The sequence below is a fragment of the Myotis daubentonii genome, chromosome 3 (genome assembly GCF_963259705.1).
Source record: "Myotis daubentonii chromosome 3, mMyoDau2.1, whole genome shotgun sequence".
In the NCBI taxonomy this organism is placed as follows: Eukaryota; Metazoa; Chordata; class Mammalia; order Chiroptera; family Vespertilionidae; genus Myotis; species Myotis daubentonii.
Window position 1 is genome coordinate 12,333,804 of NC_081842.1, and position 16,240 is coordinate 12,350,043.

The 16,240-nt window shown below is 41.7% G+C and overlaps 1 protein-coding gene across 1 annotated transcript in view; it reads right to left on the reverse strand.

Moving 5' to 3' along the window:
• Nucleotides 1-701: 701 nt before the first annotated feature.
• Nucleotides 702-16,240, reverse strand: part of JAM2 (junctional adhesion molecule 2) — a 56,208-nt gene continuing 40,669 nt past the window's right edge. The window contains exons 3-10 of the mRNA XM_059686795.1: nucleotides 13,822-13,929; nucleotides 12,888-13,040; nucleotides 10,360-10,562; nucleotides 7,514-7,613; nucleotides 5,281-5,388; nucleotides 3,509-3,521; nucleotides 2,612-2,654; nucleotides 702-802 (exon numbers count right to left, since the gene is read on the reverse strand). Of these exons, the coding sequence (XP_059542778.1) occupies nucleotides 770-802; nucleotides 2,612-2,654; nucleotides 3,509-3,521; nucleotides 5,281-5,388; nucleotides 7,514-7,613; nucleotides 10,360-10,562; nucleotides 12,888-13,040; nucleotides 13,822-13,929 (761 nt within the window). The 3' untranslated portion in view covers nucleotides 702-769. The remainder of the gene's footprint in view (nucleotides 803-2,611; nucleotides 2,655-3,508; nucleotides 3,522-5,280; nucleotides 5,389-7,513; nucleotides 7,614-10,359; nucleotides 10,563-12,887; nucleotides 13,041-13,821; nucleotides 13,930-16,240) is intronic.

The following is a 16,240-nucleotide window of genomic DNA, read 5'->3' on the forward strand; positions in this document are numbered from 1 at the left end:
GCAGGGGAAGGTAGCTACGCAAAGGAACAACGGCCTCTGCCAGCACTTGTGTCTGGGAGGAAGCTGCTGGTCTAGCTGCCCCTGATGCCGGACTCCTCAGTTTCTTCCTGTAGGTCCTTTTGTGCTGCTGTCTGTGTTGAGCTGAGAGCCAGTGAGTCTGTGGGTGGGCTTTTAAGAATGCCTGGGACTCCGGCATCCCTCTGTCCCACTCAGCCACAATTCCCTCTGGCTTTCACAGCCAGGAGTTATGGCGACTTCTCTTCCCAGCACTGGAAGCTGGGCTGGGGGAGGGGGGTGGGGGTGGGATGGGGTTGGGAATCGTTGCTCCTCAGCGGGGACCTATGCAGCTGAGATATCCTCCCGGTTTTTAATGGCCACATGTGGGTGTGGGACCAGCCCGTCATGCGTCTCTGCCCCTCCTACCAGCCTGGAAGTGGCTTATGTATATCCTTAGTTTTACATAATCTGTTCATCTAGATTTCAGATGGTTTTCAATGTTGGTTGTTCTGCACTTTAGTTGTCATTTTGATGTCGCTGTGGGGTGGGAGGAGGTGAGTATAGTGTTTTCCTACTCTGCCATCTTGACCAGAAGCCCAGACTGTTTAAAATAACGATCTCAAGTGATTTAGTGTTCATAAAAATTTTAATAAAATACCAATTTCATCTCCTTATGTACCTCTTTGCAAATGTAAGACAAAGCAGAGTGTTATAATCTTTTAATAACTTGTGAACAACTGTGGTATTGGTGTATTTCAGAGGTGGAATTCTTTTAAATTATAAAGGATTTTGAGTGCTTGAAATCCTATGAAAAGAAAGAAAAACCAAGTTTAAATATACAGTATTAATTTATATTTAAAGAAATACATAAATCTTATGTGTATCAGAATCTTATAGGTTCAAACCAGCACAAAGTGAATTAAATCTATTTTATGGTGAATTAAATAAATACTAGGAGACACTGTCTTTGAAACTGTTCCTAAACAGTAAGGCAATAGGAGTGGGAATTGGAGCAGGGTAACTCTTATTTACGAGGGGGGGGTGCTACAGCATCTAGTGGGTAAAGGTCAGGGGTGCTGCTAAGCATTATCCATTGCACAGGGCAGCCTTCCCCCCCAAAAAAATAGAATTATGTGAAATTATAAGAATTCATTATATATGAATTATAACACCCGGCCGGTGTGGCTCAATGCTTGAGCATTGACCTCTGAACTAGGAGGTCACGGTTCGATTTCTGGTCAGGGCACATGCCTGGGTTGCAGGCTCGATCCCCAGTGTGGGATGTGCAGGAGACAGCCAATCAATGATTCTCTCTCATCACTGATGTTTCCATTTCTCTCCCCGTCTCCCTTCCTCTCTGAAATCAATAAAAATAAATTGAAAAGTAAATAAATAAATAATTTAACAGTAAAAAAATCTTTGGATGGAAAAAAACTCTACAGAGCAGTTTGTGGGTGTTCAACATTAGTGTCCAGCAGGATCACCCAAGTGTTTAAAATACTAATGCCCATGCCCCACCCCAAGCTCCAGTGAGAGGAAATGTAAGAGAATCCCTGCCATAGAGGACTAAGGAGTTCAGAGAACCAGTGCTCTATTTCTCTAGAAAGGGCTTAGGCTTCTAAAAGCATTGGAACACACACACACACACACACACACACACACACACACACACACACACACACACTGTGTTCTTGGAAAATAACATGGAGAGTTGAATATACACCCAAAGAGCTACGAAATCTGAGCAATGGATTTACGGCTTTGCTGTTGGGTTTCCAAATGCAGAAGTACACCAGGGTCCAAATGTCTAAATTACGTTCCCTGAGCCATCTCAGTGAGAGGATCATTGCATCTTCTCAAGGATTTCCGAGATTCTCCTTTCAGCAATAGCAGAGGATATTCTACATCCTTAAAATTTCTCAGTGCTTTTCACTAACCCAAGGAGTGTCTTGGGACCACAGCTGTGCGGAAGTGAGCTGCTTGGTCAAGCTGACACACTCGAGGTGCCTGGTTCCCAGCTCAGCCACTGTAATCCTCTGAGAACTTGTGTCTTAATCTCTTCATCTATAAAATGAAGTGGATAATGCCAGCCCTAAGGCTGACTAATAATAGAAAACACCACAAGAAAAAATAATGGTGTGATAAAGTCTCCTTGCTCTACAAATACCAGGCAACTGCATCATGCCACTGCAGACATGGATGGAAGCTAACATTCATTCAGCTCCTTCGAAAGGCCATGGCTGACACTAGTACAAAGTATATTAAAAGTGAAAATCCACCGGTCGGCATGGCTCAGTGGTCAAGCATTGACCTATGAACCAGAGGTCATGGTTCAATTCCCAGTCAGGGCACCTGCCTGGGTTGCGAGCTCGATCCTCAATGTGGGGTCGGGGTTGGGGGTGGAGGGTTTGCAGGAGGCAGCCGATCAATGATTCTCTCATCATTGATGTTTCTATCTCTGTGTCCCTCTCCCTTCCTCTCTGAAATCAATAAAAATATATTAAATAAATAAAGAAATAAAAGTGCAAACCCATTACTTCTATATAATTACTTCCTTCCCTCGCCTTATTCCCTAAACACATCCATTCCATAAATACGCGTTAACAATACTCACATTTTGACCCATTGGAGTGGCTTTAGATGCAGAGTTACTCTTCCTGTTTGTGGAATATAAAAGACGTTTAGTACAACGGTCACTTCCAAGTCTGACACACATACCCTCATTCAGTCAATGTTACCTCCATGCATTTTCTCAATAGGAAGATGAACACTTGTAGCCAGGTACAAGAAAAAGCCAGAAATCCCAACTGAAGTCCTTTATTCATAGGCAGCATCCACAGAGAAAGCCATGCAACACAATATTAGTGTGTGTGTGTGTGTGTGTGTGTGTGAGAGAGAGAGAGAGAGAGAGAGAGAGAGAGAGAAGCCCTGTGTATCTGGTTGTAGCCTAGGGCTAGTATACTAAGGATTTTTGTGGAATATGCAAAACAGAGACTTGCAGACATTTAACATTTTGAAGGCTTGAGATTATAATCTCAAGTTTCATTTTTCCCCAGTAAAGAAAGTTTTTTATGTGGTGACTGTGGTTATGGGGTGACGTGTGTCCCCCCGTTTTGTTCGCTACTGTGTCACCACAAGTCCCTAGGACAGTGTTGGGCAAAGAATCAGTATTTAATTAAATGTAAACATGACTGTTAAATAAAATTTTACATTTTACTTGGAAAATTTCTATTTAGCAAATGACGGCAAATCTATTTTTTATAGTAGTACTATGGAAATGCCTATGCAGTCAAATTAACAAATGTGTTTCGTCTCTAGGTAGTCAAACATCATTGACAAGTAGGCATGAGGTGGGATATATTTCTTGATGAACTTGAGTCACAGTCACTTCCCATAGGATTAAAAACCTTCACAGATTAACTCAACTTTCCACATTTGGCTTTGAACAGATGACTAACAGAAAATTAGTTGGTTTGGAAGAAAAGCATGCATTTTAAGAAAGTATACTTACTGGAAGGTTTCCTCTACAAAAGAATAAGTATATATCATTAGTACAAGAGTTAAAATGGCACGATACAGGTCCATATAAACATTAAGTTTAAGCTTCATTTCTTTTTCTCAATCTTGATTCTCACTTGCTGACATTTGCACCTTCTAAATCAAGAGTTGGCAGACTTTTTCTGTGAAGGGTTACATGCAAATATTTTTGACTTTGTGGGCCAAGAGATGAAATTGAGGTTATCACATAGGTAATTATATAGCAAGAAAAAACAAACTTCCAAAAACTTTTATTGTTTAAAATTTTAAATATAATAATAAATTCTTGTGTTAACAGAATAATGGAATTCTCCTTTGGGGAAGATAACATTTCTCTTAATTAAGGTTCAAAGTTAATGTTCCCTATTTTCAAATAGATTGCCAGTGTTCATCTGTAAAAACCATTCTTAGCTCATGGGCCATAAAAAAACAAGTGGCAGGCCAGAGTTGGTCCACAGGTTGTAGTTTGCCCAACCCTGCCTGAAATGCAAGTTCAAGAAAATGGTTCCCTTAGATTTTCTGCCAGACAAAAATGGAGTAACATTCTTAGTTAATGAACTACCAACTCCCAAATCAATTCTTTAATTCATTATTTTAAGAAAAAATGTTTACCAAATCTTCAAAAAAATACTTATATATTCTTTGCAAGTAGAGATAAAGATGACAAGAATTTTGAGCAATCTTTTGTCTGTTCTTTCACTGGTGACCAGCAGGGGGACTCAGCCGATTCCATTCATAAAGTTACACAGGACTAGTTTGTAGTCACATGCAAAAGAACAAGTATTATTCATTCACAGAACAGTTCTTAACTATAAAAAATATCCTTGAGACCACGTTCATGGAAACATTTTATGACAATATCTACTTATAGGTGTTATTAGAAACCCCTCTTAAATTTAAGTTTTATTTTTGTTTAGAATATTTTTTTTAAACCTAAACTCCAAAATTAATGTTCACTGTGAGACAGTGGATATAAAACTAGTTTATGCTGCTAATTTATGTATTATTCCGTTAAAAATTCTACTTCATACTCTATTCCCAATGGACTTGATGGGGGAGTTCTACAGCTTTTGAGCTCTCGGGTAATTTTAAAGACTAAGGAAAAAGGAAATGCATTAAGAGAATAAAACAGATTCATTTTAAATCTCACACATTTACATCAAACCTATCACCAAATTGGGGTTTAGCATCACCAGAGGTCTAAACACGAAGAACTAAAAACCTTGTTCAGAAGCAACTGCAGTATAACAGGTTGCTAGTTTTTACTGAATAATTCTCTTCTACATACAGTTGTGCTAACTTTGACATTCAACATTCCACTGTTATCCATTGATAAAACAGTTGACAGATTTCAATGAAATATCTCATCATAAAACCAGAAATCAATTTACCGCTTGCGATATACAATTCCTAACTGAAAAGGATCTTCAGTGCATGTAAATGTGTGGTGAACACCCAGGCACGTTGACTATCTCTTGGTATCGCTGCACGAGGCCACGCCAGGAGCCTCCTGCGTGTCCAGTGGTGCCTCCCGGAACGCTTGGCTGAGGCAGCTCTGCCTTTGCTCCCTATGTTTGCCAAGGGGCTTCATGACCCACCTGCAGGTCATCTTGGATATCCTCTACTACAGAAAAAGCAACGAAAAATAGCCTCCAGAAAAATGTTCTCGCTTCTTAAGAGAACGGTGTCGCATAGGAAAACTCTCTCCCCACGGGATTCTGTCTAGTCAAGGGTGAAACCACTTACTTGAAAAGTAGCCTTTCCTCTGGGCATAGCACACACCAAGGCCGCAGATGGAAACCACTAAGGCCACTCCCACCACGGCCGCTATGATGCCACTCACGTTGAGATCATCTGGAATGCAACATGAACCAGGAGTGAATTCATGACCAGTAGGAGGACAGATGCAGTCCTTCAACTGAAAAAGTGCCAACAGCTTCTGTGTGCAGCTGTACCACAGACATGGGTAGTTTCATGCTTTTGAAGTCTGAGCAAATAACTCACTTTTAGGACATGGTTCAAAAGATAATTTGCTGATTACCTATACTTCAGAAAGAACTTCTTTAGAACAGTTCACAGGTTCTGCTTTTGGTTATGTTATTCATCAGGGGTCCTCAAACTTTTTAAACAGGGGGCCAGTTCACTGTCCCTCAGACCGTTGGAAGGCCGGACTATAGTTTAAAAAAAAACTATGAACAAATTCCTATGCACACTGCACATATCTTATTTTGAAGTAAAAAAACAAAACGGGAACAAATACAATATTTGTATTTGCATGTGGCCCGCGGGCCGTAGTTTGAGGGCCCCTGTTATTAATGATAATTCAAAAAGAAAACTGAACATGAGATTTCAGGAATTCTTGTGTATTTCAAATTATATAAATTCCAAACCAAGGGCATGAAATACCTAGGAACAATGGATGAGCATTTAACAAACTAATTTTAACTTTTAAACTAACTTATACCAGAAAGAGTACATATGTGGAAATCATGTGTAACTTAAAGCGGTACTACTAACAAAACACAAACTATTAAATTTATCTGTTATGTATTTTATCTGTTCTGTATCTGCTAGAAAAATGTAACTAGAATGTAAAAACCATAATATCACAGATATTACTTCTTAAGAGGTGGGTAAATTAGGCATTAAGATTAAACACGACCATTTAAAGAAAAAATAAATAGTAATAATATAGGTGGTACAGGTTATGGTAAAAACCTTGAGGACAATATATGAATGAATGAAGTTAGGAAAACACTGGATCGTGTTAATTTTTATAACAGATTGTGATGAAATTTCCTAATGATAACTCCAAAGCAGCATTGAGAGAGATAGTTTCTAATAATTAATCAAATGCTCCTGTTTGACTATCAATATCAACACCTGAATGAATTTGGTGGGTAACATGTATCCCTGAATTAAAAAAAATAAAATAAAAACACTGGAAATTCAAACTTGCTTGTGGAAATTAAAATGTGCTATTGAATATCTTATACTTTAGGATATCCTGAAATCTAACAAGATTATATTTTCTTTAAAAAATAGTGCTGAATTTAACCATACTTAGACAATACACATTACTGCACACATATCTGCATACTCCTAAGCACATTGGAAAAATGAATTTCTGACCCCAAAATGCTGAGGACAAGCTCCTGAACCAAGGGGACCCTCAGTCTTCTGCTTCCGGGTGCAGCCCTCCGGAATGACCTTTAACCCCTTGGGGTACCATCTCAGCTCAGCCCTCTCTATTACACTCCATTTTCAAAACACACAGTTTTCACACAGGAAGAATGAAGCCAAGTTATTAAAACTAAAATGAAAAAACAATATGCTTGTTCTGAAACGCTTACAATCTGAGAAGATTCCTGAGCCCGAATTTTACTGGATTTTAAGAAGCTCATTTTGTGTAACATAATATACAGCAGCTACTTTTTATAGCAACCTGGATCCGTAATTATATTCAACATCTTTTTTGAGAGCCTCCTTTGCAGTAAGTCTAGCAGTATTTCCCAAGATCAACAAAATTAACAACAATAACCTGGTACCAAGTAAAACAGACAACATGCATATAGTGTTCGCGATATGCCAGCGCTGCTCTAACACTTTCAAATATTATTTCCATCTTCATAACAGCCCTGTGAGGATGGCGTATTATTACTTCCATTTTGGGGAGACTGAGGCACAGAGGTCAAATGACTCGCCGCAGAGTGTGTAGCTAGTGCATGGCAGAGCCAGAATTGGATGCAAGGAGCAAAGGTGCTGTTTTTCATCCATCTCCCAAACAAGCCAAGAGTACTTAGCATTGTCTATGGATTTTAAAAAAGCAACTTTGCTCCTTACATCAAGCTGGTTTTAAACTTTCCCTCCAGACTATCCTCCCAACCACTCAGCCCTTTCCCACCCCTTGCTCCTTCCCCCCGACTCCTTACACCTCCTAAGTGCAAGCCATCTGTTCCTCCCAGTAGTTCATGCTTACCTACTTGCATTCGTTTCTCACGGCACCTGCGAAATCCAACAGAGTTACGAGCTTCGCAGTAATACTCTCCGCTGTCCAGTTTTGAAACAGTGTTAAATTGCTGAAATTTTGTGGAAGGGAGAAAAATCAATGTATTTTGTTAAGCAATAAATCTGCGAGTAGGCTCCTAAAATAACCATGTCGCTTGAACTTTTGCGGTAAGTTGGTCTGTCCTTTTCAATGACTTTAAGACTTTGAATTTTTACTATGAACTCAAAAATCTTCCACAGCTTCAAGGAGTAAATAGCTAGGCCTCCTGCTTAATTTGACAGGGAAAGATTTGTGGAGAAGTATCTTTTTGTGTGTGAAACTGGGAAAGTAGTACAGTTAGAAAGCAATGGGCATTTTTTAAAGTTCTTAGTACATTGTATTCTAGGTACTTCTAATTCTCCTAGTTAACCCGCTTTGCAAGGGAAGGCCTTCTTGGCCTGAAAGGGCTGGTACACTCTCCAAAGCCACATTGAGTTCAATGCAGCAGCACATATGAACACTTCTAAAGAGCCAGCTCTACCACCAGGAGGGAATGTGGAGCCTGGGAAAATCATAATCGATGTGGTTCATAGGATTACAAATTCTATCAGTTGTAGAATTTTTGAAAATTCTAAAACCGTGAAGTCCAACCCTTGCTCCTTCCACTCCCTGCTAAAGTAACTGAAAGGTAAGACTTTGATATAGGTTTCATACTTGCTATTGGTAGTTTTATCCCCTTGGGAATTTTAGATAGGGAAGGAGGGAGGGAGAGGAGGAGGGAGAGAGGGAGGGAGGGAGGAAGGAAGGAAGGAAGGAAGAAAGGAAGGAAGGAAGGAAGGAGGGAGGGGGAGAGAGAGGGAGGGAGGGAGAGAGGGTAGAAGGGAAGGAGGGAAGGGAGGAGATAGGGAGGGAGGTAGAAATATAGAAAGGAAGATTTCAAGGAAGAGAGAAAGTCAGGCAGACAGATAGGAAGACAGGAAGGAGGGAAGGTAGGAGGCTGGAAGGAAGAGAGAGTGGGCGGGAGGAAGGAGGGAAGGAAGGAAGGAGGGAAGGAAGGACGGAAAGAAGGAAGGAAGGCAGGAAGGAAGGAAGGAAGGAAGGAAGGCAGGCAGGCAGGCAGGAAGGAAGGAAGGAAAGAAGGAAGGAAGGAAGGAAGGAAGGAAGGAAGAAAGAGGGAGTGAATGTAGTGGTGCCTGGACTCGGTAGAGGACCCCCCAGGTCCAGCACAGAGGGGAAGAGGGTGCTCGGAATCATTCCTTCATGTCACACCTCAGTCCGGCAGTGGTCACTGCTTAGCCATGAGAGCCAAGAACCTTTAAGAAGCACCTGCTCCTGGCCTTTGCTCTTCATGCAACGTATGTTCCTAAAAATAGCCAAGGATCTTATTAACCCTTTTCCTCTCTCACTTTTCTTTACTCACTACCCACCCACTCTCCCTTTCTGTAGACTTCAGCGTGGTGGGATGAAAGTGTTTCCTCGTTTATTTTAACTCTACGGAAGCATCTCTCACTCCCCCTAAAGTCAGACTACTTCAACAATATTCGCCATGAGCTCAAGGCCGAGGGTGCGTCTAAACAATCAGTTAGACTAAAACAATGATCTCCCAACACATGACAACTGGTCATTAAAAGGAAGTCACCATCACCCGTACACTGGTATCTTGCTACTCATTTCTCAAAAACTAAGCCGGTTCTGCCCTTGACATCACAAGATACTTCAAGGGTAACTGAGGAAAGTGAATGTTATCATCTCAGACTCGCCTTGGGGCTTTTATCACCTGCTCTGAGAAAAAATAAACTGGAAAAGTAAATATAGCGAAGTGTGATGGCAAGTTTTCTGCCCAGTTTCACCAGGACCTGCTGACTCACCCTACTGACACCCAGAGGGCCAGAGCATGGCTTTCCTCAAGGGGTAGCCACATCCATTGATATGCTTGTTATTTAGCCAATTTATCGATGTAATTTTTATTTGCCAAGGAGCTAGTTTTTCAATGTTATAATGCACTTGTAGGTTGAAGGCATGAAAGGAAACATTATACCTTCCTTTTAAAATCCATCAAATTATTATTACAGGGCCTTTAAGATTTTTTGATAATGGTTGTGGTGGTAACTCCGCAGTATGGAAAAGCAGACATTTTAAAACTGACAAATTAAATTTTGGGAATGAAAAAGAAAGCTTCAAGCTTAATGATCTTGATTTTGACTTCCCATCTCTACCTTACATGTCAGAGACAAAAAGGTAAAAATACTTTAATTTTTAAATGTCACTAACTTTAAAGAGTTCGTTTGTTAGGTTGCCATTAGTGTTCCTAGAAAGGTGAAATTTTCCATCAATGAGAAAATCTAGTCATAGATTCTTAAATCACTGATACAGATCATACAATTGTTGATGATCTAGTTATGGAAGAGTTTAATGACACAGACATCCTATCATACATAGGTTGGCAATGCTATTCCTACATGACTGGCACTGGGGTAAGGGCACCCCCCCTCCCCACGCCAGAGTTTCTGTGCATCTCCCTGACACTGTAAATACTACCTTTCCAGGCCAGGAAGGCAGCTGGGGTGAGCTACCTGATCCGTCATCATGGATCAACCTGCTCTGTCCCGGCTCACTGTGTGCTCAGCTCCCCGGTCGTCTATTGTCTTCCCATCTCCGGTCCCAGCCCTTCCCCTCCCTTCTCTGGGCATGTACCCCCATCGTTCCTTCCGCCCTCTCCTCTCTCCACTTAACAAGCAATGGTATCAGCCCTCTATTCTACATCATTTTAAGTTCCAATTATTTTTCCCCCTCCAAATGCCAAACAGTTATTGGGCCAAGGCTTGCCATGCCCTCACCAGAGTTCCAGACTTTGTATTCACTGTGTAAGAGCTGTTGGTGATGTGGGCGTCGAGCTTGGGATTCCCAAACAGGCGGGTGCCGTCCTTAAACCACGTGTATGTAGGAGCCGGGTTCCCTTCTTTGTCTTGACAGCGCAGCTCCACCACAGTTCCACTCAGAACAGAATTGGGGACTTCACATGTTGGAACTCCTGGAGCCACTGCGGGACGGGAGTCAAATGGTATTGGTTATTTATAAGCCAAACAAGGATTTTAACTGCCAGGAGATGATTGATCAGACATCTGTGAGCGAGACTGGCTGCTTGTTCAAAAGACCTATGGCCTTTCTTCACGGGCACATTTGCCGGCTTCCTAGCTGCCTGGTGGGGTCATGTGCATGAGTTCTGTGCCATTTCCAGGCCTGCTCCATAAAGGCCTCCTGCATGACTCTCCATTCATTCACTCCCCCACCCCCTCCCACTACCAAGTAGGTGTCAACACACATGGTGACCTCAGAAAGCTGTGTTTTGATAACAGGTCTACATTAGGTTGGGTCTCTAATAATCTCATCAAGTAGAATTATATAACCCCACCACTACAATCTCTGCCCCAACCATTCAAACCATTGACCTCCATGAGAAACTTCTATTATGAGAGTACTTTTCTGTTATAACAGCAAGCATGATGTTAGCTAATACAACTATTCTTCAGATGAACAATCTCTACTTTCTCCCTCACCAATTGTTTTTAATGTTTTGTTACCAACTGTATTCAAAAGAAATGAAACGTGAGTGTATTTTTTCAGGCTCAGTACTCAAACTAATATTCTATTCTGGGCTGGGCTGGTGTGGCTCAGTGGTAGTGTCGACCTCTGAACCAGGAAGTAGGTCATGGTTCAATTCCCAGTCAGTGACAGTGGGGGGCAACCAGGAGGCGGCCAATCAATGATTTTCTCATCACTGATGTTTCTCTCTCCCTTCCTCTCTGAAATCAATAAAAATATATAGTTTTTTTAAAAATCCTACTATACCTAGAACTGGCCAAATTAGAGAATCTGGCCACAGGGATTTGTAAGTAAACCAGACTTTACTAGATAACTTAAACCGAGGAAAACCCAGAATTCTAAGTGGTGAGCAGAATTTTAAGACAGTCCCCTAAATTCCCCAGCCCTGGTATACATATACTTTCTCTCATTTATTCCAGCAAACATTGATCTAGGGATCTAGGAGATGCACTTAAGGTCCAAAATCCACTGTTTCTGACAGGGGCTGACCTAACCAATCACTCTTTTAAACGTGGTTTTCTCTGGCTCATCACAAAAGGGAAAATGAAAGATTCAAAGCACGAGCACAATTAGCCATTCTTTTGTTAGACTGAAGATTTCAACCTTGTAAAACCCTGGGCAGAGAGCCTGTCGGTCGTGCTAGACGTCTGAGCTGCAAAACCGCAAGCTAATTAGTGGGTGGGGTTTTATGCTGCTAAATTTGGGATCACTTGTTATGTAGCAATAGAAGGCCAATACTCCAGCTGATTCCCCTGCAAGGTTTTCTGAATTTCTTCTATACTAGTATGTCACTAGTATTACAGAAAGAGCCTGGGGTATATAGAAAAAAGAAGTGATTTTATTTTATTATTTTATTTTTTATTGATTTCAGAGAGGAAGGAAGAGGGAGAGAGGGATGGAAACATCAATGATGAGAATCACTGATGGGCTGCCTCCTGCACACCCCATCAGGCCCTTTCAAGTCTGGGGATCGAGTCTGCAACCTAGGCATGTGCCCTGACCGGGAATCGAACAATGACCTCCTGGTTTCATAGGTCGACGATCAACCACTGAACTACACCGGCTAGGCAAAAAGAAGTGATTTTATTCCTCTTGCTTGGTATTTTATACTGACATCTATGAAGGAGCAAAGATCGTGTTCCTCTATCAACAGTAATCATAAGCTGTTAATATCCATCAGTGATTTTTACAGTAATTAACCATAAGGCCTTTGTGGTTAGCTCCAAATCCTGACCCTACCAGCTGTGTGGCCTTGGGAAAACCATTAACTTCTATTTCCTCATCTGTGAAACTCAGGTTGTCAGTGACGAAGTAAAATTACATATTTGAAAGGGCCTGATGCATAGCAGCTGCATAATAAATGCTAATTTTTTTTTCTTTACCAAATAATTTCTAATACTTCCCCTGGCCTACCTTTTTGTTTTACTGTTTTTTTATCATCTCATGGGATACTCTCTTGTGTGGTAGGAGAAATACTACATATGCTGAAAGCTATTGCAGGAAAATGCTCCTACGTACAGTGTAGGGCCATTAAGATTTACATCCATCTTGAATGAAGAGAGGTTTCGTGATCACGAGTTACTAATAGTCACAGTTCATCAGCCAATGAGGTGAAGTGAGAAATGGTCGAGACTCTGCAGGAAAGATGGTGCTGGTGGTCTCTGACTGTGCTGCCTGGGCCCTGAGTTGCCCCATTGGCCCCAGGGCTGGGTGATGGGGAGGAGGGCAGGGAGCAGCAATCACACAGACACAAGTACATCACCTAATACTTCTAGAGTGACCGTGTTCTCTTCCAGCCTTTGGCCTTCGTTAGTTGGGGTGCTAACTTCACAACGGTATTTCCCGGCATCATTTCTTGTAACATTTTTGATCCTGATACTGAAATCCATCATCTGAGCTCGATCTTTAAAGTCACCTTTTAGAAAAAGAAGACAACGTTGTTGATAATAATACAAGTCACTGTCTATATACTACCTTCCTCAAGTCACTTCATTCAGTACCCAAAGCAGTTATTTTTCAATCAATAAACTTAACTTAAAAATTGTATACGGGTGCTGCTATTTCAAACTTATTTTCTTTAATCACCCACCTTAGAGCGATCAATGCATGGCCTGTCTTGTTGTATCTGTACTCTAACCACTGAGTTATTGTGCAACAAATCCCAGACATCCTAGCATTTCTTTCATCCATCAACACTTTCAATCAAAAGCTCGTCCCATATTCAATAGGAAGAATAGGGAGTAGAAATGTAAGACAAATAAAAAATAAGAAGAGAAAGCACTGGGTAAAGGTAGTTGCATTTACCCTCCTCTAAGTCTTACTCCCTAAACGTTGCAGTGATGGAGATACTGAAATACAACGAAGTTATTACAACTGAGCAGTGACCCGGCATCCCACCGGCACCATCTTGTCTTCCTTTCTCTCGAGAGGAAGAACAATTGCATTTTACACCCTGGAGGTCTGAGCTGAGCCATGAAGGGTCCAGGGCCCCAGTGGAGTTCGCCTACTTCTGTGCTGTGTTCTCTGTTTCGGGGGCTGTGTGCTAGGTCTCAATCACTCACTGTTGGTTTCATCTCCACATACAAACACATATTTTCAGCAGCCAGCTATGTCCTGTTCTCATGTGTAAACTAAAGGGTAGCAGCTGTGCTTGGTGTTTGTTCTCTTGCTCTCACCCCGAGTCCACAGCTTCTTACCTCTGAGATCCTGGCCATAGTAGACAAAGGAGACACTCTGCCCCAGTTTCTTCCACTCTAATCTGGAGGCTGGGGTCTTCCTTGGGAATTTGCAGGTTAAAATAACCTCTAGAAACAACAACAAAAGAACTTATTTGCTAAATTGTCCCTCTGAAATTATATTTCACTTAATTAGGCAATGAATTTTTAACATCCTTAAGTTATTCCTTTGTATTTCTATTCATTCATTCATTCATTCATTCATTCATTCATTCCATCCATCCATCCATCCATCCATCCATCCATCCATTCATTCATTTCATCCATCGATCCATCTATTTATTCATAAATTACCTTAACACCTACCACATGGCTTAACCTAAAGGTAAACTGAAAGCATTATAGCTCTTCCACATAATAATTGTGTGACACTTTGTTACTCCCCCTAGTTCTTGGGCATCAGTTACTATCTGTAAAATAAGATAACATCTCAAATTCTTGTGAGTCTTCAAATACAATAATGTATGCACAGTAAGTACTTTAAAATGGCAGCAATGATTAATTATCTTATCCGTTCCAGCCTCAGACTTTGAGGATTTTATAGTCTGGAAAAAGAGGCAAATCAGATGATGCCATTTTGGTCCAATGTGCTGAGCGCCAGGGTGGAGGTAAGCTGAGCATGCTTCATAACCAGTGCCCAGCAGAGGCACTAAGTCCAGCCCAGGCCATGCTGTGCACACGCACAAACGTCCCCTCAACTGGCTACATTCCCACTAAGATCCCTTCTTTGGTTACCCTCTCTACGAATGCTTAATACAAACCCAATATTGTCTTCTAACAAGTTGTTGAACCCTACGCCTTACCACAATCCAGATAAATTATGGTAAAACTCTGTCATATGTCTGATTTTGATGGTAAAAAGATTTAATGCCATTAAAAAAGACACCAACAGGATATTACATGATAAGGTAGATTAGAAAGCAATACTTATAATACTATCCTGGTTGTATTAAAAATATTCATATAGGGAGAACCAAGATGGCGGCATAGGTTAACGCCGGAGTTTGCTGCTTTGAACAACTACTTCAAAAGTGAAACCAAAAAACGGAAGGGACATCACCCAGAACCCCAGGAACGCTGGCTGAGTGGAAGTCCTACAACTAGGAGGAAAGAGAAACGCATACGGACACTCAGAGGAGGCGCAGTGCTGAAGTCAAATTCTGAGGTGCGGAGTGCGCGGAGCGGGCTGGCGGCGGAGGGCGAGGTTGGCGTTTTCAATCGGGAGGGAGTCGCAGACTCTGAGCTCCAGATCCCGGCGAGTCTTTAGGGACCCAGACTCAAACGGGAGAAGCGGGACTGTCTGGCTTCCGTCAGAGCGAGTGCAGCTTTCTCTCCGAGCTTTGCAGCAGGGTGCTGGGACTCAGAGAGGCAGAGCCCCTGGGGACAGGACTGAGAGCTGCCATAGCTGCTCTCTCCGGCCCACCCTGTTGATCCTGTGCGACCCGCCCCGCCCAAGCCCTGCACACAGGCATTTGCCGGATAGCCTCAGGCAAAGGCTAGATTAGCACCTCCCTAGAGGACAGAAGTTCTCTCACTGCTGACACAGCTGATTCTCATAGCCACTTGGCCTGGAGGTCAAACCCTCCCTGGAATTAGCTACAACAATCAAGATTTATCTATAAGACTGCGAACAAAGACCACTAGGGGGTGCACCAAGGAAGCATAACAAAATGCGGAGACAAAGAAACAGGACAAAATTGTCAATGGAAGAAATAGAGTTCAGAACCACACTTTTAAGGTCTCTCAAGAACTGTTTAGAAGCTGCCGATAAACTTAATGAGATCTACACGAAAACTAATAAGACCCTCGATCTTATATTGGGGAACCAACTAGAAATTAAGCACACACGGACTGAAATAACGAATATTATACAGACGCCCGACAGCAGACCAGAGGAGCGCAAGAATCAAGTCAATGATTTGAAATGCGAGGAAGCAAAAAACATCCAACCGGAAAAGCAAAATGAAAAAAGAATCCAAAAATGCGAGGATAGTGTAAGGAGCCTCTGGGACAGCTTCAAGCGTACCAACATCAGAATTATAGGGGTGCCAGAAGATGAGAGAGAGCAAGATATTGAAAACCTATTTGAAGAAATAATGACAGAAAACTTCCCCCACCTGGTGAAAGAAATGGACTTACAGGTCCAAGAAGCGCGGAGAACCCCAAACAAAAGGAATCCAAAGAGGACCACACCAAGACACATCATAATTAAAATGCCAAGAGCAAAAGATAAAGAGAGAATCTTAAAAACAGCAAGAGAAAGAAACTCAGTTACCTACAAGGGAATACCCATACGACTGTCAGGTGATTTCTCAACAGAAACTTTGCAGGCCAGAAGGGAGTGGCAAGAAATATTCAAAGTGATGAATGCCAAGAACCT